This window comes from Osmerus mordax, chromosome 7, assembly GCF_038355195.1.
Source record: "Osmerus mordax isolate fOsmMor3 chromosome 7, fOsmMor3.pri, whole genome shotgun sequence".
Lineage (NCBI taxonomy): Eukaryota > Metazoa > Chordata > Actinopteri > Osmeriformes > Osmeridae > Osmerus > Osmerus mordax.
Window position 1 is genome coordinate 3,530,517 of NC_090056.1, and position 25,429 is coordinate 3,555,945.

Consider the following 25,429-nt stretch of genomic DNA (forward strand, 5'->3'; position numbering starts at 1 on the left):
GCGATCCACCACCTCACCATTTTGACAGCAAACACCTAACATCCCTCTATAGCACACTGCTTTTCGTCTCCGCCTTTTCCTCATGTTCTTCTCCTCTCAGCTCTCTGTGCAACCTGCAGACAGAATGCTCAAAAAGAAGAAACTCCCTGATCTTCAGCTTCAGCTAGTTTCCCCGTATTCAGACCCACTCTCCCTCCCTCCCCCTCCCAGAAAAAGCAAAATGTTGCTCCGAAAACAAAATGGAGTCTTATTAATCTGTTCGACATGACAACCAAATAAATATTAACGAAGGTGCTTCCAAGTGTTTCATTTCTCAATTAAAGTGGGCTCGGGGTGGGGGGGAGATCTAGGAATCAAGGGGTTCGTCTGGCAGTGCCCCCCCTGCCACCTCCCATCCCACCTCCCTACCCCTCCTCCTCCTGCTCTTTCCCCCTCCTTCCACCACCATGGTTTGGGTTGGTCTCAGATGGGCATGGTCTGGGCATGGTGGTCGTCCTCATCTTCATCCTTGTCGGGCTCATAGGTAGGCGGGGGGGGACAGGGCTTGATCCCACGGCTCTTCATGTAGGAGATGAGCTGATCGGGGATCTCCGCCAGTACGTCCTTGGCCAGCCTGGCCATGCTCAGGACATGGTTGCCAGTGCGGTCCATGTAGTCTCTGAACGGGACAAACTAAGGGTAGAGGAGGGGGAAGGGGAGGGTTGGATAAGGTTCCATTGTTTTTCACATAACATCCCGAGCCACAGGGTACAGTCCTTCAGGACACCTTCTTAACTGGGCTGCTAAGATACAAAGCATAGAGGAGAAAGAGAGATGAAAAGGAGGGAAGACGGCCTGTCCTACCTGTACAATGTCTCTCTCTGCCAGCTTCCCCCTGGAGGAGATCCTGATGTCATCACCGTCCAGTTCCACCATTGCTGCGGAGAAAAGACGGTTTATAAGACTAATGTCAGCTTCAACAATGAATGTCAACCTTAACCACAAAGTGTCCCTAAACCATTTAAACAGAACTAATCTACAGGTAAAAATTTCCTAAATATATGTTGTTTAATGTTTCATTGTACTCTGAAATTAAAGAATCTGAATCAGAAAGGGTTTTAATCGCCATAAAAGTTTTCACAGACAAGGAATTTACTTTGTCAGGAAGGTGCATACATTCAACATATAACTAACTAATACTAAGGGAATTTAGAATAAAAATAAAAATATAAAGTAGCCATAATTTACAATATATATATATATATTTTTACAAATAGTCCAAAGGATACATATAGTGTAACATAGTGCAAATTGCAATGTGGCAAGGTGTCGAGGTGTCATTGTGCAGATAGTGATTAAAGTCTGTGTGAGCCCTTGGCCTTGTTGAAGAGGCCAACAGCGGATGGGAAGAAACTGTTTTTGTGGCGTGTGGTATTGGTCCTAATATACCGCAGCCTTCTGCCGGAGGGGAGTGGCTGAAACAGTGTGTCCAGGGTGGGAGGAGTCGGCCACAATCTTCCTCGCTCACCTCAGGGTCCTCGAGGTGTGCAGGTCCTCGAGGGTAGGCAGATTGCAGCCAATCACCTTCTCAGCAGTGCGGATGATACGCTGCAGTCTGCTCTTGTCCTTGGCAGTGGCAGCAGCTTACCAGATGGAAATGGAGTTTAAGTCATATAACTGTGTTGGCCTTTCCATGATTTGTCTTGTTTTTTTTTCTTCTGAGGTAGTTCTGGCATAGCCTGGTGGTATGTTTGGGGTCATTAACTTGCTGAAAGATTAAGCCCTTGTCCATCTAGATGTTTACCAGAGGGTACACAGGGTTGCATGGCTCTGCCGTTTCTGTTAAGTCAGGTTGCCACCTGTGAAAGTCCCTGGATCCAGCAAAAGAACTCCAGACCATCACGCTTCCTCCTCCATATTTGGCAGTTGGTGTCGTATCCTTCGCCTACTCGAAAGCATACTAAACCCTGAGTGATGAATTGAAAATTAAAAATGTAGATAAATCGGTTCATTCCAGACCTATGACCAGTTGTTTCCAGTAGTCCACTGGCGGTGCTTTATGGCCCAGGCAAACCTCTTTTTCTTATTTTTGCCAACTTAGCTATGGTTTTCTCACTTTCACTCAACTTGTCAAACCTGTAGTTCAAAGTCTTTGCGTCACAGTTGAAACCAAGACTTGCTTAATTAGACCAGTGTTGAGTTCTGCTTGAAACTGTTGTCCTTGAAGCCACCTATGGCCCAGCCTGTTGACTGTCAGACACTTCAGATTCAGTTGTGTCTTTGGGTCTGCCAGAGAGCTTCCTCCAGTTACCAAGTGCCTTTTGATGGTGAAGCAAACAAGCTACTTGATCCCTGAAAAACGAAACCTCTGGCAGTTTACCGCTTTGTACAATTTCAGGTTTCAGCACTGGAACTGTTTAAATTTCAATAAACTTTTGACCGGTAGTGTACTTTCAGTGATTTTTTTTCTCCAGCTCCGCTAGAAAGGCATATCCCAAAATTACAGAGCATTAAAGACGCTACCATATGTTGAAATATTCAAATTGTATGCAACAGCTGTGAACTCGGTTCAAGCCCTGCTGGTTGACATCTGCTTATTAACTAGGGACTTCCGCCAAAAACCACCAATTAGACAACACGGCAGACAGTGGAGCCTAATTATAATCCATTTTTTGCATCCAAATAATATATAAAGTGAAAGCGATTTTTTTCAAAAAAAAGAATTCCTAGTGTAGGTTAAGTATCATAATTTCATTTTCTTTTTTTTTCATGGAAGTAGTCCAGAAACCAATTCTCTGTAAACAGAGTATTTGGCGGTGTGTAGTGGAGCATGCGTGTGTTGGACAGCTCTCTTGGCTGAAGCATTTGTACGTGGAACTCAGGGAGTATTATCTTACCATCAAACTCAGCCTGTCCCACTCCAACAATGATGATAGACATAGGAAGTTTAGCGGCCTGTGACAAATACAAGAACCAGGAAGTCAATCCCAGATATCACGAACAGTCAGTGATGGAATACTTATCAACATACATACAGATACAGTAAACCCTCTGACTGTTTACAACAAGTTATCAGGTTTGGATACTGCTGTAATCATATTTACTGATGATCTGGTAACCCACACAGAGCACCAAATGACAACATGGGCATCCTTGGACTATAGTGAAACGTTATAACATGGGCATGTGTGCATGTTAGGGTTTGACACACATAAAGTAAGCACACAATATACTTGCTGACAGTTCCCTCAATACTTCTCTCAATCCGGAATGTTGTTTACTTGGTGTCTTGACGATGGTATACAATGACTGCTCATCTTTAGCTCGACAGCCAGGGGAAATCATAACAGTGAACTGCAGCCAGTGTTGTCAGTGTGCAGTGATGCCTCTGGGGCCTGACAGATACAGCCACTACATAGTTGAACCATTTGAGGGTGAGAGGCTGCCATGTGAAATGCATGTCATGACACCATTCACAAAACCATGAACCAGGGTGAGATGAACAGTTTGGCCTTGAAAAGAAAAAACCAAACATCACGGTTACAGATGTGATAGAACATACTCCTTTACCATGTATAAGCGACGGATGTATACAGTACAATACCTATGTATGTATGTATATATCTATACAAAACAGTCAGTCCAAACTGAGGCAATAGTGTCAGTATAGTGTGAGTGAAGAGCTAAGGACTTTCTATATTTTTAGGTCAAATCGTTTTCAAACCCCACAACCACCACTCAGACACATTCCTGTCATGTTTACAACATCGTTCCACATCTCATATTCATGATGTCTGACATATGGGATTGGTGGAGAAGCAGGTCATTTAAAAACAACTAATCAAGCACCAGTGCTCTTAAAGCAGAAACAAACTGCATTAACTTGTATCAATTATCAATTGCACATCTGTAGCACATTTTCCATATTTATATACTGAATATGCTAGTTATTCCATCACAAATGTAATGGACCAATCTATATGCCACCCCTTCCCCCACCACCAGCATGTCGAGCAGATAGCTTCAGAACAGAGGGAGCACCAGAGGCCACAGGTTTGGCCTGTGAGCTTCTCAGAGAAGGGCTCCGTAAAAGCCCAAGCATGAATGAATGATTTTAGCCTATGGTGGAGGAATACATTTGGAAAGGGGATGCTGGGGGAAAGTAGGCCAGCTTTCCTTGAAAGCCTCCTGGGGCAGAAAGGCATGTCAAAGATAAGAGTAAACAGACTTAAGAGTAGGGCTACTTTCCGCCCCACCAACTCCCCCCTCTTTCTGTCTCTCTCTCTTACCCCTATTTGTCTCTTTCTCACTCATTCAATCTTTCCCCGCCTTGCTCTCCCTCTCTCTCTGCATATTTCACATCATTCACTCCCACATTCCCCTCGCATTCTTTTCCCAAACACACATACTTGCACCTTTATTTACCCCATAGGCACAACATCCCATTACATCCCAATAAACAATAAACCACAAATGTATTTAGTCAAAACCATTAGTTGCTTTACATACAAAGTAAGAGGAAACCCTGGGAACTGACACCAGCAAGCTGTTTATTTATACCACTGTCTCTCTCTCTCTTTCAAGAAACCACATACGCAGCAACTTTTAATAGGTCCACAGCTACTAACCTACATAACATTTTTTTCTTTTCTCCAAGGCATTAAAGCAAGAAACTTGTCAAATGTGGATGAGTTTGATTGCAACCTGCGTGTGACAAATCAGTCCAGGTGGGCAGCTTCTCCCATCTGCCATGCCGGTGAACCGCCCAACCCCCCTACAAGAAGCAAAGCCCAACTGAATTATGGGCCAGTATTCTGCTATACCAGCCAATCATGTCAGTGAGACAAGCCTCGTCTATAATTCAGAATGCTGAACGGAGGAGCTGAAGAGAGATGGACTGAACATCAAAGAGAGGAGCCTGAGCTAATATTCATTCCAAAGGCCATCCTGTTAAATTGAAAGAAGAGCAGATTTGCGGTGGGGACGAAAAACAAAGCACCACAGCCCCCACCCCCTTTCGACAGTTTGGCCAAAAAAACGTTTACATTCATCACATTTCATGATTCAGCTCAAATACAGAGGATGTGTTTTTTTGCTTTCGACATCTTTAAATGACTCTTTAAACCGATAGACTGTTCAAAGAAAAGGCAAAAAAGACAAGACCTTGCTAATCCCACAAGAGAGGCTTGTTCAGTCCTCCGTCCCTGAGGTGAGGGTAGTACAGTCCGCAGGTACAGCAAGGCTGACAGCAGGTGATAGCAGGCTTAGCAGAGGCAGGTTAGAGCAGCAGACAAGATCTTAAAAGGAAGGTGTGGCTGTTCTAATGGTTTGACTAACAGTCGCAAATTCCCTTTAAACCCAGTCTGCTGGGGGTGGGGGGGTGTCCGATCACTGCTCCGCTCCCATGGACCGCTGGGTTGGACTGGACTGGACTAAACTGGACAGAAAGGTACTGGACTAGACTAAACTGGACTGAACTAGACTGGTCTAGACTAGACTGGAGTTAATAATAATGTTTCAACTACAGTAATTGACACATGGTACTGTCCAGTGCAGGCAATAAATGAACGAAGTATTCAGTTAGTTTGACATGGTGAAAAACACTTGAAGGCCAACATCCCAGCATGTGGGAGTAAATAGAGTAGAATCCTGTAATGAAGAGCCAGCGACAGACTCTCTAACCTTCACAGCTACCGCAGCACCCCAGACACAGGTTCTGTCCCTAAGAATGCTGGGTAAGCGGCAGAGCTTCTCTGTGGAGTAAAAAGCACCACTGCTAGGGCCCGGGGGTAACGTGAAGTGGAGTCAGGGAAGGAGAAAGATAAGATAGATAGGGAGAGAAAATTGAATCAAAATCCAGAAGCAATTTTTTTCAAGGAATGCCGCAGAGGGCTTCACAGCTGCCCACCTATTATACCAACATAAAACCCTCAAAAAGGGAGAGACAGAGAGAGAAAATTGGAGAAAGCGAGAAAAGTGGAGAATAAGATTGGGAGAGAGAGAGAATGACAAAAAAGAATTAAAAAAGAAAGAGCGATGGAGAGAGAAACATGGCCTTCACCTTGACGATGGCCTCCTTGGTGTGGGCCATGTCTGATATGACGCCGTCGGTGATGATGAGCAGGACGAAGTACTGGGAACCGTCCTGCACAGCTGCAGCGTAGCTGGGGAGCAGAGGAGCATGTTAGAGCTCAAGACACAGGCAACTGGACAGACTATTTACAACTGCGAGATAGACATCCATCAAAACTGATTGAAAAAATATATACATTACAGATACTGTGACTAGGATCAGGCCTGACAAAGGAGCCCTAATTCAAGCACGTCAATTTCATCTTATGCCAACTACAACAGGCTGAGTGTAGGTGTGCGTGTTTGCACACATGCAAAAATACATTTCAAACACAAGCATGTGACAGCTGCCTAACATATAGATATTCTGAGCTGTATATTCAAACCCCCATAGGTCTATCTAGATAAGTACACACAAGGCTGACGACTGCGAGTGGCCTAGATTCAATATCAAGTGTCTTCCAAAATGAATAATTCACCAATGTGTTTATGCAAGCCCGGTATTCTTTCTTCAGAGCATTATTGATGGCCCAGCGCTAAATTGGCCGAGTTTGAGCTTGATTGTGTGTTTGTGAGAGGATGAATGAGGGAGATAAAGATAGAGAGAATGACAGAGAAAGATGAGAGAGAGAGAGAGAGAGAGAGAGAGAGAGAGAGAGAGAGAGAGAGAGAGAGAGAGAGAGAGAAAGTGCTACTGTAGCAACACCATCACCAGGCTTATTATTATCAAAGCTGAGAACATCCAGTGTGGACCTACAGGTCTCTCTCTGGAACGTTCTCTTGCTTTTCAATTTGCCCTGTCAATTGTGTCTCTCTGGGGGCTGGCGTTTTAATTAAATAGGGGAGGTGAGGTCAAGCATTGCAACTTGGGGTGTTTGTAAGATTAAAGGTGCATGCCCCTCCCAGGACGGGATGACAATGATGGTCAGTCATTAGTGCAACCAGACACTTGACCCCCCCTCCACACACACATACCACCACCACCATTCATCTCCTCAGAATTGTTTATTTCTCACTCATTAGTTCAGGGGCATTCTGTAAAACCACCATCCTTTATTGTTGTGGCTGCTTCTAATTGATTGTTTGGTGTCTGGTGCTTGCATGTCAAGCTGAAGATTGGTCTTTTCCTACAACAGCCAGGCAAGGGTAAGGATGTGGACGCAAGGGGCTTACAGAAACACGGCTATAATCTGGACACGCATTGTTCCTGTATTGTTGTTTTCCCACCCAGCCACCCGTGTTTGCCTTTCTACTTTTATTCAGTCAAGGACAGTGAATTGCTTTCTATCTCTCTTTCACCTTAAAAGTACACAACAACGTATATAAGGGTGAGAAGGCAGGTCCTTCAGCCGGTGAGATGCCTATGTGCATCAGAGGTTCCCCCGTACCTCGCAACGTGATTGACAACTGGAGCGAAGTTGGTGGGTCCATAAAGTTGTACTGTCTTCAGACTCTGATGGTAAGACTCCAGGATTCCCTCCATCCCGTTACAGTAGGGGTTGTCAATGTTGCCGTTCTGTGAAGAAAAACAACATACTAGATGTATAATATATTTCACTGAGGTTGTTTGGAACGGATTAAAAAAATACTGAATTATCTCTGTCAGAAGAGCAGCCACTGACCACAAGATATATTTCCTGTAAAACCACACAAGTGAATTAGTTGTTCAGTAAGAAGCAAGTCTTAATGAAAATCAGAGTGTGATGCAGATGATAGGGAGGTGATTGGTTGCTCATTAGCACTGCTGTACAGCAGCCAGAGACCATTAGCTGGCTGAGAGAAACCAAATTGATTTGAGACTCCTTCAGGCATTTGCAAGCTCCATTTGCACTATAAAAGGTAAATGAAACCCAATTTTAATTTATGCACGTTCGGATCTATCAAAGGCTCACATGCATTGCACACCCAGACGCACATGCCTACACACTCAGACGTGTACAGAAACACAAACATATCATGCAGTTTGCAGAGAACATGAAATGCTAAGTATGGCAACAAAACCAACACACTCACACACAAACAAGGAAGCATACCATCTCTATAGGGAAAACAGTATCATTTTTCATGAATATGAGTTACATAAAAGGAGGCAGATAGGAAAAATAAAGCTGTTGGCTTTGAACCAGGTCCCTGTAGCCCTGCTAATACACAGATGCGGCAATGCAAAACAGCAACACACCCAGCAACCCAACCCAGAGGGCCATGGACAAGGTCAGACAGATCGACCAGCACAGAGAGGCAGACAGACCAACAGAGACAGGCAGACGCTAGTTAGATAAACAGATATATGGATAGATGGATAGATGAATAGATTAATAGATGAATGGATGGACAGACAGACAGACGGACAGTTAAATAGAGAGACAGATAGTTACCAGGGGGAACTCATGGGACACCCTCCCGTCAGGGGGCAGCTTGGCCCCGAAGCCCAGGGCGGGGAACATCTTGTCACTGTCGTAGTCCTGTATGATCTCCCCCACTGCCTTCAAGGCCATGGCATAAGCGTTCATCTGGTATGGGTTCATGTAGTGGAGGGAGGTGGACTGGGATGGGTTACCTGGGGTAGCCAGGAGGGGGGATGATGGAACGGTCAGTAATGGAGAGGAGAAGGGTGGACTGGCGTCTCTAATGCGACTATTGCTGGACCTTTGACATCACTATGAGACATGTTACTGTACTAGCACTGTAGCTTCATGGTGGATGTGGTATCTATCTCCACAACTTGGGGTGAGGAGACATTATTTGGGGGCGTGAAAACAACAGCTGAAATGGACAAAAGTAGTCTGAGGTGACAAAGAAATCCTTGAAGAATAAATTAATGACTGTGTTTCTGGTACTATTGGATGATTCAGTAAAAGGGGGAGCTTTATTGTCTTTCCACTCCAACCTGTCAGTCAGCACAGAAGTAGTCGAGTAGAAGTTGTTATGGTGCTCACCATTGGATGCTGTGAAATCAATGGCCACTGTGAAGTGAATTTGGGTTCTGAAAGAGAGAGACACGGAATGATGGAGATAGATCAGCCAGAGGCCAGACCCTCAGTCCCAGAGCTGTGGAGCACTGCACTGCAAACACACATTGCAACCTGTCGGTCACAGCACTTTACTCATTAATGAGAGGGGCAATTAGGGTAAACTAGTGCTGGCAACCTCATCAAGAAGTGTCCCCCTCTCCCCCATCTCACGCACACACGCACACACACACACCCACACACATTAACACCCGCCAAGTTGTGGTTCCATCTCAATGGTTCAGCTCAGAGGTCTAATCCTGCCCATCTGTCCGGCTCGGAGACCTGCAATTACCTTAGACCTTGGCCAGCCTCTGTGGTCCAGCTCACACCTATAAGGCTAGCTTCAGCGCTGAGCTTACCACCCTTCAGCAGAGCTGAGCCACTACAGATACTTTTATCTTGATCCTCTCCTGGGAGAAGATCCTCACAGCTGCCTCCAGCCCAGTTAGCCAATTCATTTCAACTACATGCATGGACAGGCACCTGGATACCAAAATGCACTCGGCTGACCTCCCTACAGAACTTAGCTTTTGTTTGATGGAGGGCAATGACAGTATTAGGAAGATAATTCTTTGTCGATTCAGCATTTACTGGAGTGCACTGAGAAATTTAAAGGGCTAAAACATAGCTAATGACTGAAAACGCTACAAAGTTTTGGTGGAGTGGTTAGCAATTAAATTGGTTGTAGCCTGTTACTGATAACAGCACTCGTCATGATGGTCCTTAAAATATTTCCCAAAACAAGTTTAGCAAGTTTAAACAACAAGAGCCTTCTATCAGAACTTCGTAAGCAGAGATTAAAGCCGTGATTTCCCAAACGGTTTCCTCAAAACACGGTAATGTAGGGAGTCGGCTGTAATGATTTGACAGCAGACAAAGTGGCAATACGTAATGGGGAGAAAACGAGAGTGACAACCAACGTTCCCTGGTGGTTTAAAAACATCTGTGAACTCGTTGTAGAAAAATGTTCACTATCCAAACACTTTAACATCCAAAAAACATCAGCATCACCACTATTACCAAGCTCAGCCTGATCATCATCATCATCGTTGTCATTCACATCAGTAGTTTATGACCCTAGGTCCCATGTGTATTTTGTCAATGGGGAATAATCATGGATTTCGGTTCCTGTGTCCCTATCAGTACTGTAGAATACAGCCTAGCGAGTGTCATATTTTATTCATGCGGGAAAGCAAAAGATGATAACTGAGGACCTTGAAAAGGTACTGGATACCCCCCACACATACACACACCACTCCCCCCTCGAGTTCGTCAACCCCCCGGCAAGGAGGGGGAGATAGACCCGGGTATTGGTAGGAGGCCTTTTCATTGTGATTAACAGTGATTTCCACCCCCAACCCTCACTTGCATCCATTCACATCCAGTATTTCTAGGCAGCCAGTTCTGTGCCTTACGTTGTATTCCAGATAATGGCAGAGCTTCTCCTGCTGGGGAAATGCTGAGCCCAGCTCATTAATCTGCATTCACATTCACATGCTGAATACACAGCTGGGGAAGTGTCTCAGTCCAGTGCCTTCCCTTGAAACTCACCGGTGCTTTGTTTTTTAGTCTGGTCAAAACCAAGATCTTTTTATAACGGTCAGACAGCTCGCAAAGATTCCAATACAATAGGAAAACTGTAGGACACTCATGTTAGCTATGATAGCATTCTAACTAACATGGAAAGGTGAGGTGAATACTATCACCAGGTGGCATGGAAACACTGTGACAATGTATTTTGACCTTAAAGTACATTTCTTGGTACACCAATACTGATGCAGTCAGACCTCCAGTAAATCAAATATGTTCACTGGAATATTCAATTCCTCTGAGGTAATATCTGATAAAGAACCTCCGGGACAATTTATCTTCAGAGGAATGCTATGGCAGATTATTGTCTCCCTATTTCTCCCTACATCTCTATCTCCCGTTCAAGGGATTACCTGGAAGGTGAGGGAAATATTGTCATTCTTGTATGCTGGCTGATTTCTTGATGGCAGCATGGCTGTACAAAGACAGGACTGTGCTCCCTGTGTTTGCCTGTGTGTTGTTTGTCACATGCTAGTCCTTCATATTTTAGGAATACAGTAAGTGTAGGCATATTCTCCAATGAGAAGTGAGGGATTGACTATGAAAGACTAACAATGGAGAGACCCCTCACAGATTATGAAGAACTAGTATTATTTGGAGTACCTGGCCTACTTTCTATCTAGATCATCTGGACAATCAGTCTAACCTCGAGACAAACCCCGGAGATGCATCTGCAATCTGACATATTGCAGATTTTTAAGGATTTGTGTTCAGTGGTCAGTTTTACTCCTCCGCTTTTTTCGTTTACCAAACTAAATTTCATCCCCAAGTAGTTATGTTCTTTCTCCTCAATTTGTGCACGTCAGCCCCAGTTGATGGGAATTTTGTACAAATTGATCTGCCTTAAAAAGCCCTTGCCATGCCAATTCCCTGGACGGCAAACGAGAACCATCTCATGCATAGATGGAAACAGCAGGGCTCTTTCCGTGGCTATTTGTGTGGGGATGGGTCACCGGGAGACAAAGGAACAAGAGCCAGGACATTGACGTGATTCCTGCAGAGCCTCCTTTCTCCTCTCCCCTCTGTTTCTCTATATTTCCATATCTCTCAAAAACATTATGCAGCAGATTGCACAAAGCTTGAACGCCACATCTAAGCAGTTCAAGAAGACGTTCCTTAAGCAGTTAGAATGTTCATTTCAGAGACTGTGAACTAGCAACCCTGAACTAGAGAGGGTACAATTTCTGTGGAAATTGTAGGGTGTGCTTGCTTGCGTCGGTTGCAGAGGGGTCCGTTTTTTAATGACATTTTTACAACTGATATTTCTGTATATTTTACATTAAAAATGCATAGCCTACATATTATTTATAAAGATTACATAGATTTAAAAGCATATTTTTTTCTACTTATTTACCACTCAAAATACTAAGAGTGAAGAGTAGAATGAAATAGTTGTCTTTCCCCTGCAAGAGGGAATGGTGATCAGCAGCCTCATAGTTGAATCAAAACGAATACATTTGTATGGAAGCAAATAAGTGACATGTTTTGAATTTTAAAAGGCATTGAATACTTAATATTGAAATTTAAACAACACCAAATTCACATATGAATATATATTTCAATGAAAAAAAAAAATCTGACCCAAAAATTCAAGACTCGGAAACTCAGGTTGCACAAATTCGAGCCCCCCAAAAATTTTGAGCCTATCAACTTCGTGCCCCCAAAAATTATATCTTAAAGAATTTGAGCCTTATGGAACCATAGGGTCATTGTAATCAATAGGAAATCATTGTTTAAATATAATTGGTATGAAAAGGGCGTGAATGATGTGAATGATGTTATAGATGTCTGGTAACCTTTTGGAATATAAAGCTTTCTTCGACAAATACAATTTAAACTGTACTTGTAGAGAATACAACAATATCTGTAAAGCAATACCGATACCATTATTACAGTTAGTTCAAAGCACATTGTTAGATGTAAGAATAGCCATTACCAACTTTACCAAATGTTTTTATTCATGATTGTACTTTATTTGACAGTAAATGTAATAATACATATATTAGTGATGCTTTGAAATCTAAATATGTTTTTGATAACAGAGGATTGTGTGTACAGGTTCCGAATATGGTTGCATTGTCCATAAAAAAAACAAAAAACATTTTAAATTCATTAAATGGCCCATTTCCCCAAAAGTCAAAGAGACTCACTTTAAAATAATTTATAAAATAGGCCTATATCCGGTCGCTGACTTTCTTAGAAGAATATTCAAATTTGGTGTAGAACCTTCTTTATTTTGTGAGGTGGCTGATGAGACTGGAACCATGCTTCAGTCCGATGTAGGCCTAATCCAATTTTGCATTGAGGCTTGATTGCTCTGCGAGCGATTTTATCGTTCATCTGCTCTGCTATGCGCCCTCTGCTGACATCCTGAATATGTGACTGTTAAGCTCGTGGGAGCAACTTCCGGGTCACAACACAAAAATCTAGGCAAAATTGAGAAAGAAGATTTCCACACACTATTTTAATTCCCGATTTCCATGTTTAAGCACATCAAAGAAAATCAGATAACGAAAATCCATTGGCCGCAAAGTACACGGACCAAAATGACTTAAACGTCATTTTAAGTTTTTCCCTTCTCGTGATATTTTCAGGCATTTAGCCTACTCATATTGCATTCATTCATTAATAAAGTACCCCCTTTGAAGCTTATTCTAACAACGACGTTACCGGCAGTAGCTATCTCAGATGGAATCGCGATTCAAATAGTACCATCTGCTAACTGAAAATATGCCCCCAAAAACGTAAATAAGCTTGACATTTATTTAGGGGGAAATCCCTCATTCATAAAAAGCTCAGTGGTAGCGATCATTGTCAGTAACAACGCAAAATGCGATAAAGCCCTGTGTGGAGAAGCTGCAGTACTAGACTGTGTTCGTCTTGATAGCTAGCGATTGCGTTGGTTGAAATCGAGTTAACGTTCCGTTGTACGGTTTAGGCTGAAATTAACTATTTTCATGAACAGATTGACAACGTTTAGGCTGTGGCAACGGAGGTCAGATTAGTAGTCAGATAGTTTCACCTATTGAAAGACTTTTGATTTAAGTAAGGGTAGTGCCAAACATGTTCTGTCGCCGTTTGACTTCCTAAACAGCTGTGCGGAGATGTTTTTGTAACAGTGCGTTCACACTGCAGCGACGCGATGCGAGCAACGACATGTTTTCCATTCATTTTCTATGGAGCCAGGCGAATCGCTTGCGTGGTGCACTGTGGGTAGCGACGCGACCGAGTTGAGATTTTCTCAACTTTATGTAAATGAGGAGCGATTTTCGCTAGCGATGGCCAATCGGAGTGTTTTCTTGTTTCTCGTAACGTAGCAACCATGGTAAACATTTCTAGCTTTCTAGGTGGAGGAGAAACTTATCGTTTGTGTGGCTGCTTACCCAGTCCTGTACGATACATAGCTGTATTCGTACAGTTTTTTTTACGATGCATGGCGCAAGGTTGCCGAAGTTGTTGGTGCTTGTACTAGTTGGTGCAGTCTAGTCACATTACGTAACTTCGTTCTGTGGTAACTATTGTAGCTATCTAGCCCGGCTGGAACTCCCTATCGTATCGACAGATATTTATATTATATTTTATATTTAGTCATTTAGCAGACGCTCTTATCCAGAGCGACTTACAGTAAGTACAGGGACATTCCCCCGAGGCAAGTAGGGTGAAGTGCCTTGCCCAAGGACACAACGTCAGTTGGCATGACCGGGAATCGAACTGGCAACCTTCGGATTACTAGTCCGACTCCCTCATCGCTCAGCCACCTGACTCCCAGACAGATTGGCAAAGACTTCGAGTAATATAGCCTAATAAAACGTTTACACATGTCAACGTGTATGTCTATTAAACAGTTTTGTATTTTGTATACAAGTTGTATTTTGATCGATGTTGTGAGTACGTAAACCCAAGTCTGCACACTTGGCCATGACAACTACAACAGTGACTTTAGAGAACTACATTCTACATTAATCTGTTTGAAACGCCCCCGAGCGTGGTGAACTGTGGGAAGGCGAGCGATGGCAAGCGATTTGCGTCGCTGCAGTGTGAACGCACAGTTAGCCTAGCTACTAGACTAGTGTGTCTCGCGTACAGCGTTGCAGTGAGCTACACTGGTTTGAAACCACAGGTAATGATAATTTCACCCACAAATCGTTTACTTGTAATTTAATGTCATAATAAATCCTACAACGAAAATGTATTTGTGAGGAATGTTTATTTTAACGATTGAAAACAGATGCATCATAGACCACTGTAGTATGTGTTGCCCGGGCAACAGATGCTAATGTCATGATGCTAATGCTTCAGTGAAATAGTAGACTACCGTTTCCGAAAGTAGATGTGGGCCTACTTCCTTAATAATATCAGCTAATATTGTACGTTACATTTCACAATTGTGTTTCACATCACAAAGTAAATAGTGATCACCCTGGCCTCTTTGCTTGTGGCGTTTCTGCAGCTGCCTTGCAGTAAAGCTATAGTTAGCCTAGCTATCCCCCAAGTTAACAGATGTGAAACGAATGTTCTGCTACAGGTAGTCACGCGTGTTTTCGTGACGTTAGTAACGTCAGTGACTGTGGCTAGCAAATTAGCCATCGTTAGCTTCACTTTTCACAAGAAAAACGCAATTTCTACTTAAACCATGCAACGGAACGTAAATAAAAATACAACCAACGCAATCGCTACCAATACGAAACTTTTGACACCTAGGTTGTCTATGTAGTCCAAATATTGACTGATCCTTAGGGGGGAGAAAATAAACAATAACTTGAGAAGGTACAATTTCTGGGGAAATTGTAGGGTGTGCTCGCTTGCGTCGGTTGCAGGTGGGTTCGTCCCCTTAAGTTTTTCCCATCTAGTGATATTTTCAAGCATTTAGCCTACTCAACCCCCTTTGAAACAAGCTACTGTAACAACGTAGTCACCGGCAGAAGTTCAGATGGAATCGCAATTCAAACAGTACCGTCTGCTAACTGAAAATATGCCCCCAAAAACATAAACAAGTTTGACATTAATTTAGGGGGAAATGGCTAATTCAAAAGAAGTTTGCTACGAGCAAGCTAGCTGCTGTTGCTAGCCAAACGTCACTGAGGGGATTGTTTGAAAGCGCCAGAAATTAGAATGTTTCTTTTGACATAAAGCTTAGGCTGTGGCATTGACGACAGCGACGTACCACACAAGCTTGAGTTTAAAATACATTATTTAATGTGACATTACTTACTGTACATGCAGTACATGCACCACAGCACGATACTCGCTGTGCAACTGCACATTAGTGATGGGTCGTTCGTGAACGATCCGGCTCTAAGAGCCGGCTCTTGAAGGTGAACGTCGGGAGCTGGCTCGCATATCTGAAGAGCCGACTCTATTTTTAATAGATTAATACAGCCTATAAAAACGAAATGATCATGAAATAATGAATTTTAATTGTATTTAAAATAATTGACTAATTCAAAGAACAGCAAAAAAATACTTGTAGGCTTAAAGGCGCACACGATCATCCTCACATTCTGTTCCTGTCAATCCTGCATGAGGGAGGGCCGAGCCAACTCACACACAGTCAGAGACTAGTCAAAACTCGGAGGAGAGCCATGACAAATCAATGCATTTGTAAAGATATTTGGTTACGGTTCAAATTGTTTTCACACCCATCATAGTCAAATTCATAGTTAAAACATGTATTTTTTAAAGAGCCGTTCAGGAGCCAAAAGAGCCGGCTCTTTTTGGTGAGCTGAGCCATACGAGCCGGCTCACGAAAAAGAGCCAGAATGCCCATCACTACTGCACATCAATCTATGCGTCGTTGCCAACGTGTGCTGACGTGCTGACGTAGCTAGCACTGAGTACCCTTCGTTGACTAAAGGCACTTTTTGCCACAAAAACGTTGTAACCTCCTAAACCGTGCAACGGAATCGAGACCAAGACGAACATTTTGACACAGGCGTTGTCTATCTAGCTAGTAGTACAATTTACCGGGGCAGCTTCTCCACACAGGCTATATCGCATTTTGCGTTGTTACTGACAATGATCGCTACCAGTGAGCTTTTTATGAATGAGCGATTTTCCACTAAATAAATGTCAAGCTTATTTACGTTTTTGGGGGCATATTTTCAGTTAGCAGATGGTACTGTTTGAATCGCGATTCCATCTTCTACTGCCGGTAACGTCGTAGAATAATCTTCAAAGGGGGTTCTTTATTCATGAATGAATATAATATGAGTAGGCTAAATGCCTGAAAATATCACGAGAAGGGAAAACTTAAAAGGACGTTTAAGTCATAGAGATTAGGTAAATTTTTACACCGTCTGCCAAATGTATTCGTTGATTCAGCTATGAGGCTGCCTCTTGCAGGGGAAATGAGAAGACATCTATTTCATTCTACACTTCACTCGTATTTTGAGTTGTAAATGAGCAGCAAAAAAAATATGCTTTTAAATATGCTTGTAATCTTTATAAATAATAAGTACGCATTTTTATATAAAATATACAGAAATATCAGTTCTAAACATTTCATAAAAAACCGGCCCCCCCCTGTGCAACCGACAAGCAAGCACACCCTACAATTTCCCCAGAAATTGTACCCTCTCTAGTTTACAGTTGTTTCTGCATCCTTTTTCATCTGTAAAAACTATCCCAATGCATAACAATATGTAAGACAGATATACTTATAACATTTTTTAAAGCACATACCTCTTTTAAACATTTTGTAAAACGTTCACTATTCAAGCCATCAAAACAATCGTTTTGACTGCTTTCAGCAAACACACACATTTTCTTCAGGAAATGTCCCTTTCTAGTTTTTTTTTTGCACTTTAAACTTTAATACCTTAAAAACTTTAAAAGTTATCAATGAGAAAAGTAATAGCACACTAGAGCAGTTCAGACTTTATCAAATGAAGTTTGAACGGTGTTTCTAGCTTAAACGGTGTGAAAGGAGTAGGCAACGGAAAAAAGTGGGAGAAAAAAAAAAAAAATTATGCAGAATAACAATAGTGTTTTTGCTTGCAGCAAACACACTAATAATATATATGTGAGAGAACAAAGGTTGTGCCCTTGCCGAAGGCAAAGCACACCCAACTAAGCAATAAGGTACGAGAGGCAGTGCACGTCGGGCCTAACAACACCCTGGAACACGTACTTTATTGACGATAATGTACTGCCTCGTGTACCTTATTGGGTGTGCTCAAGCCTTCGGCGAGAGCACAACCATTGTTCTCTCACATATATATTTATTTATTATTTATTTTCGCCCCCCTAAGGATCAGTCAATATTTGGACTACATACACAACGGCGGTGTCAAAAGGTTCGTCTTGGTAGCGATTGCGTTGGTTGTATTTTTATTTACGTTACGTTGCATGGTTTAAGTAGAAATTGTGTTTTTGTGGTGAAAAGTGAAGCTAACGGTGGCTAATTTCCTAGCCACAGTCACTGACGTTACCAACGTCACTATGTCACTAACGTCACGAAAACACGCGTGACTACCTGTAGCAGAACATTCGTTTCACATCTGTTAACTTGGGGGATAGCTAAGCTAACTATAGCTTTACTGCAAGGCAGCTGCAGGAACGCCACAAGCAAAGAGGCCAGGGTGATAACTATTTACTCATTTTACTTTGTGATGTGAAACACAATTATGAAATGTAATGTACAATATTAGCTGATATTATTAAGGAAGTAGGCCCACATCTACTTTTGGAAACGGTAGTCTACTATTTCACTGAAGCATTAGCATCATGACATTAGCCTCTGTTGCCCGGGCAACACATACTACAGTGGTCTATGATGCATCTGTTTTCAATCTTTAAAATAAACATTCCTCACAAATACATTTTCGTTGTAGGATTTATTATGACATTACATTACAAGTAAACGATTTGTGGGTGAAATTATCATTACCTGTGGTTTCAAACCAGTTTTGCTCACTGCAACGCTGTAGCCTACGCGAGACACTACAAAAACATCTACACAGCTGTAGGAAGTCAAACGGCGACAGAACATGTTCGGCACTCCCCTTACTTAAATCAAAAGTCTATCTAACTACTAACCTGAACTTCATTGCCACAGCCTAAACGTTGTCAATCTGTTCATGAAAATAATTAATTTCAGCCTAAACCGTACAACGGAACGTTAAATCCAATTCAACCAACGCAATCGCTACCAAGACGAACACAGCAGTAGTCTACTAGTACTGTACCGTAGTGGTACAATTTACCGGGGCAGCTTCTCCACACAGGGCTATATCGCATTTTGCATTGTTACTGACAATGATCGCTACCAGTGAGCTTTTTATGAATGAGCGATTTTCCACTAAATAAATGTCAAGCTTATTTACGTTTTGGGGGGCATATTTTCAGTTAGCAGATGGGACTGTCTGAATCGCGATTCCATCTTCTACTGCCGGCTAACGTCGTAGAATAATCTTCAAAGGGGGTTCTTTATTAATGAATGAATGCAATGAGTAGGCTACATGCCTGAAAATATCACGAGAAGGGAAAAACTTAAAATGACGTTTAAGTCATAGAGATTAGGTCAATTTTTACACCGGTCTGCCAAATTTATTCGTTTTGATTCAACGATGAGGCTGCCTCTTGCAGGGGAAATGAGAAGACATCTATTTCATTCTACACTTCACTCGTATTTTCAGTTGTAAATGAGCAGCAAAAAAATTGCTTTTAAATCTATTTAATCTTTATAAATAATAAGTATGCATTTTCATATAAAATATACAGAAATCAGTTGTAAAAATGTCATTCAAAAACGGACCCCTGTGCAACCGACGCAAGCAAGCACACCCTACAATTTCCCCAGAAATTGTACCCTCTCTAGTTGCTTTTATAATACGGTTACCAGCGAAATTATAAATAGTAAATAAAAAGTAAGCTGTCTTTCAGCACAAAATAGTTATAGCCAACAAACGATATGTATCCATTTCAGTAGCCGAGAGAAAATAGTCCCGTACGTGTGGCTGTTGCTATGCAACGGACAAACAGCATTGTGAACTTCACGTTAGCTAGATCTCGCACCATCTCATTCATTCTCAATGCTCATTTTATAAAAGTTGCCTTTAAAATAACAACAACGACAATGGGACACTTTCAATAAAATAATATTTAATTTAAACATTAGGCCTAAACATTCTAAATCATTCAAATGTAGGCACTGGGTATAGGCTATACTATAGTTACTCGATAGAATAAGGCTGTTGTTAAGATTTGGTTATATTGATTTGGATATCTCCATTAATTGTGCATCCGTGGAACACGTTTCTCATGTCCCCTTCGTCTCTGATGACTTTGCTTAGAATCATCCTCTTCGGCTAACCATTTGTAGTGAATGACGGGGGTAGTTAGGGGAGCGGTGCGCTGACAATTAGGCAAGTGGCTGCACCTGTTGAAGGGAGTGTCGAGAGGGATATAAAAGGGAGAAGATCGGTAGGGTGTTGTGTTGGTCTGGGAGCCGTTGTGGTGGATATCCCGGAAATAAAAATACACAGTACGCAATCGGGGGGTGGCGGCGTTTGCAGACCATTTAGGGCTGCCGGCGTGAAGACAGCGAGGGGGGACAGGGCGAGGTTCCTGGCGGGTTAGGGTGACCTAGAGCGGGGCTATAGGCGTACCCTTGTCCGCTCCCAGCCTGTGGAGGAGGCTCACCTGCTGTCTTTGGAGCGGCCTCACAAAGCGCAGACCCCAGGGGAGGGTCTCGAACCCCTGGAGAGTTGAGTATATAGGCCTAGTGTTTTTAAACTCTATCCCTTGTTTGTTGTGTATGTAACCGCTTAGGACCAGTTTTAGGGAGGTCGCATTTTAAAGTCATAGGGCGGCGAGCTAGTGTACCGCGGGAGTACAGTAGAGAGACCCCACCAGCGGTCCCGAGACACGCGTGACGTTGCGGTGAAGTGTGGGTGTGATAGCACCGTGTGGCCATTGCTTGCCGTGCCCTAAGGGGATTGTAGCGTGGGTGTGTAGGTTGAGACACGTTTGCCGTGCCCCGTGGGGGTGTTTAAATTAGAGGGGCTGTCCAAGTGACAGACACCTATGTTGGCCCGGTGGGGGGTTTCTGTGTGCGGGGCTCTGACTACTGCCGGAAGATTTGTGTGCCTGGCTCAATTCTCTCTTCTATGAATTCAAATAAAGTAACCTTTTTGTATCTTGAGTGTTCCCTCTCCTATGTCCAGCGGTGTACTCGCACTAGCCTGCATTGACTATCTACGCTCCATAGCGGAGGCAAGGTTTATTACACATTGATCATCCCCCCCCAAAAGATCGAAGTTCACATGAAACATGTTGTTGATGTGATTACTGTCAAGCTTGAAATGACAACTAATAACAGTCGCGTTATTTTGATAACGCACCAATATGGAACGCTCCTCAGCTTAATTGTAAACAGGTGTACAGTTACTTTGAGTGCGCACTAATATGGAACGCTTCCCTTTTAAGGTAAATGTAAAAAGGCGCACAGTACTTTATCGCTCAATAATGCACACCCCAGAACTCCCTCTCAACCAATCAGAATGCTTGATTTCATCCACCCGTATTATAATAATATATGTGAGAGAACAAAGATTGTGCCCTTGCCGAAGGCAAAGCACACCCAATTACAACCATCAGCTACAGCCAATACGTTTTCTAATTGTATTTCTTCTCTATCATTCCAAATCATTCCTTATACATCATTCTCATCTGTCAGCTTGTTTTTAGCATTCTCAACCTGGACAGAAATTTGAAACCAAGTTGGCATTATAAAACAACCATGTCATCCTCTCTCAATACACTGTAGTGTCCTATCTTCAACCATGGAGAAACAACACAGACAATAAAAACCCTAAGGTAATCATTAACACGGGCAATCTTGTTTAAGATGTCGTTTACAAAAAGAAATCGGCAATGTTGCACCGTGAAAGAATTATGCATCATGCATTAAACTTTCTCAGCCTGACAAGTGTGGGCCCTATCGGCCTTTATGCCCTCTATTAAAATCCCCATCACACTCCAGTACAAATAAAAACCTAATATAACCGCTCAGCCGCTCAGTGTGTCTGTGCGTCAGAAAAATAAATCATATTTACCCTTTAGAGCGAGAAATCAAACAAAATTCTATATGGCTTTGCTCACTGGCTATTATAATCAGGGTGGTTAAAGGGAGAACCCACTTAAGATCCCAAGCAAGTGCATTTTTCAATGTTTGCTTAAACGTGTTAAATGTGCCCTGTGTAGCTCCTATCCAGAAAAACGACTTCTTCTCTGGGGTAGTGATTAACAGGAAACCTGCTGTGAAAACACAGGCTTGAAGGCAGATGGTCCAGCAAGGATGATGGAGAAATCTGTTCCTTACCACTGTGTGTTTGAAGGTGTGAGTGTGTGTAAGTGAATGTATGTGTGTATGTGTGTTTGTATACCAGCAAGGGACCTGGAGGGTCACTGACAGATCTGGGACAGTCTAGCCACACTGGTAATTGTGCCGTGGGCTGAAACCAGGACACGCATCCATTGGGAAACATTTAATGGAGTTAGGCCTGAAAGGGTTAACTAAAGTTCGGGAGGAAGGTGGCCCAACAAGACTCCTTCTTCTCCAATCAAACTAATACGCATCAGCCCAGTCTCCAATCAACTAATACGCATCAGCCCAGTTAAGCACGGAAGAATGTGACCAAGCTCCCCTTTGTCAATTAAGAGTTCTGTATAAAATATCTTCCGTTCCTCTGGTCCCTGTGCTAGCATGTTGTTGTCACCCTCCCACCCTTCCCTTTCTTCTCTGCTTCTCCCTGTCATCTATCCAGGCTTCCCAAGGGATCTGCTGAGCTGCTGTTCGGCCGTGACCCATTAGGACTCCGCCACACCCCGAGTCCATGCCCGGACCCCAGGCCCGGCTCTGCTACCGGCCTCCACCAACCGCTCCAGGCTCGGTTCTGCTACCAGCCTCCTCCACCATCGGGCTCGGCTCTGCTACCAGCTCTGCTTCAATAAAAGCTATCTATTCAATCTATGGTGTGATTACTGAACTTGTGAACATACACTATGTGACAGGTCAGGGCAAGCTTAAGCGCTAAAACCCATTTGGCACTTCAGCAGTCATTCATATTGATATGTACGGTGTCCCAGGTTAAGAGTAAGACGAAGCTTGCCTCCTTTGGGCATCGTTTAATACTGTACTGATAAACTGTATGTAGATAATGCTAGATTACTCAAGTTAAAGCATTGATTGCTGTAACCGTATATGATCGTATATACAGTAGAACAGTTTGTTTCAACAGGGGAGTATCCTGTAGCCTAGTACTGTGTAACAGCAGTAGGTCTCTCAGCAGCTGTGAAAGAGATTCTGTTCTCTTCTAATATCATAGTGGTTCAGCATGTATTGGATCTGCCATGAGGACCTCCAATGCTCAGAGATTCCAGTCTGTGAAGTTGATTACAAACTGGAGATCAACAACCTTCTCCAGCACCTACATTGCTAGGAAAACTGTGAGTTTAAAAAGCTTTCTTCACAAAAGTGGGCGATAAGTTCTTGGAGCAATTTCATATCACCTGCTGATGGAAATTACACACAGTTGAACTTGAGCCCCACCATTGTAAATACATTTGACACGTGTGTGTGTTTGCATTCACTGTAAGAGCTCCTGGCATCTGAACTCACCCTGCTTTGATGTAGTCCAGGAAGGTGTGCTCCGCCTCCACAGAGAATGACAGCAATGACACCTGGAATAAAAAAAAAAACAGCTCTTACCTAATTGATACACATCATCCCCACAAGTAATTAACACCGACACCTAATCAACACAATCGTTGCCCTCGGAAAACAAATCCCACCCAAGTCAGAAGTGATTTATCACCCAAAAGCGCCTATGACACGGCCACTTGATTAGTATTTTGCAAAACAGGAAGGATATCCACTCACTGCTCACTGATAGCGTGATGAATGAGCTCTTTAGGAGTTAAATTATGTAGCCAGCGTGTTCAGCCATTGCATTCTAAGTGCTCATGCAATGACAATCACAAATGTCGGTGCGCGTCATTCACCAGCACCTAAAGCTGTCTGTCGACTGTGTGCCATTCAACCTTACTGAGAGTGGGATGGGGAGGGCGGGGGGAGGGGGGATGATGTAATGACTTCCTGTCCCTCACCGATTTGCATCGTCTGGGCACAAAGCTCTTAGGGCCCTATTTTAACGATCTGAAACGCAAGTATCAAAACGCAAAGCGTAAGTAACTTTGTGGGCGGTACTCCGGCGCTGTTGCTATTATACCGGCGGGATAAATGATTTTGCGCCTGGCGCAAATCTAAAATTGGGTTGGTCTGAAGTAGCTACATTACTAATGGGTGTGGTTTGGGTGTAACGTGCAATAAACCAATCAGAGCATCATCTGGAGTCAGGTGGCTGAGCGGTGAGGGAATCGGGCTAGTAATCAGAAGGTTGCCAGTTCGATTCCGGGTCATGCCAACTGATGTTGTGTCCTTGGGCAGGCACTTCACCCTACTTGCCTCGGGGGGAATGTCCCTGTACTTACTGTAAGTCGCTCTGGATAAGAGCGTCTGCTAAATGACTAAAAGTAAATGTAATGTAAATCATCTCACATTCCCTTTAAGATCAGGCGCGCTTGTTCCATGGCGGATTGCTATTATAACGGCGGATTTGCCAGGCGCATGCCAGGAGCGGTTCACAGCCGAGGAGACCGATGTTCTCGTCAGGGCCGTAAAAGATAGAGAAATTAAATTGTATGGGAAAGGCAGAGCAGTTTTCTCATTGCACTAAGTTGCCCACTCATGCTGCTCATTCATATCACATCATAGTCCTATTTTTATATATATTTTATTTCTGTAAATCGTTATATTTAAAAAATTGTTTAGTTCTTAGAATTAGTTTAACCATTGTACTTTTTTACTTAATTTAAGACCCATACATGTTTATTGTTTGCACCTTCCTGCCACAGTAAATTCTGTGTGTGTGTAAAATACATGGCGAATAAACCGAATTCTGATTCTGATTGGGATGGGAGAAGAAACCCACCCAAATTAGCTTCGGTTAAACAGGCGTGGGAGGAAATTGCCACAATTGTTACAAATCTAGTTCACATACATAGAGATTTCTCATGAAAATCTTTTTAATCATTGACATGAAGGAAATGTAACACAGCCATACAATAAATCAAAACAATGTAACGTCGCCAGCAGCGTGCATGGGCCAAGCATGCGCCCTTGAAATAGCATCTGAATAACACGCCATTGACTTTAGACTACGTTTTTACTGGTGTGTGGCGGAATTGTTTTTCGGAAACTGCAAAATAGCACCAGGGAACGTTTGCGCCGGAACACGCCTCTTTTTTTTGCTGAACCGCCCCCGGGAGCGCAAGGTCATTCCCTAATTTACCGACGTGCGTCTGTGGAGGGAAAAGTCAGCTTTGCGTCGATTGCAAACTAGGAATGATACTTGCGTCGTTGACAAAGTCTATTGCGCTGGGTGCAAGATACGGCCCTTAATGTGTCTCGTCTATGAATGTCCATCTTTTTTGCTCGGGCGGCGGGTGGGTGGGTTCTAGAAACTCACCGTCCCGGAGTTCATGTACCTCTTCTTCTTGATCTTCTTCTTGGCATTGAACACCTGGAAAGAGAAAACAGGGGAGGGGGAGGTAAGATTGCGTTGACACATTTGTCAGATAACCACAGTTTGGAGACAACAGTGATACACCTCCTGATGCCATAGCTCACAAGCTCAACTGCACTCTCTTCTGCACGGGCCACCTGTATCACCTGCACCTACTCACATACACACAAAACCACACACACTAAAAGA

At 43.1% G+C, this 25,429-nt stretch overlaps 1 protein-coding gene across 1 annotated transcript in view; it reads right to left on the reverse strand.

Annotated features, from left to right (window-relative positions):
• Positions 1 to 462: 462 nt before the first annotated feature.
• cpne5a (copine Va) overlaps positions 463 to 25,429 on the reverse strand; it is an 80,429-nt gene continuing 55,462 nt past the window's right edge. Inside the window, exons 13-21 of the mRNA XM_067240901.1 lie at positions 25,184 to 25,237; positions 23,275 to 23,336; positions 8,988 to 9,034; positions 8,427 to 8,608; positions 7,440 to 7,567; positions 6,041 to 6,143; positions 2,877 to 2,934; positions 844 to 917; positions 463 to 672 (exon numbers count right to left, since the gene is read on the reverse strand). Coding sequence (XP_067097002.1) covers positions 463 to 672; positions 844 to 917; positions 2,877 to 2,934; positions 6,041 to 6,143; positions 7,440 to 7,567; positions 8,427 to 8,608; positions 8,988 to 9,034; positions 23,275 to 23,336; positions 25,184 to 25,237 — 918 coding nt within the window. The remainder of the gene's footprint in view (positions 673 to 843; positions 918 to 2,876; positions 2,935 to 6,040; positions 6,144 to 7,439; positions 7,568 to 8,426; positions 8,609 to 8,987; positions 9,035 to 23,274; positions 23,337 to 25,183; positions 25,238 to 25,429) is intronic.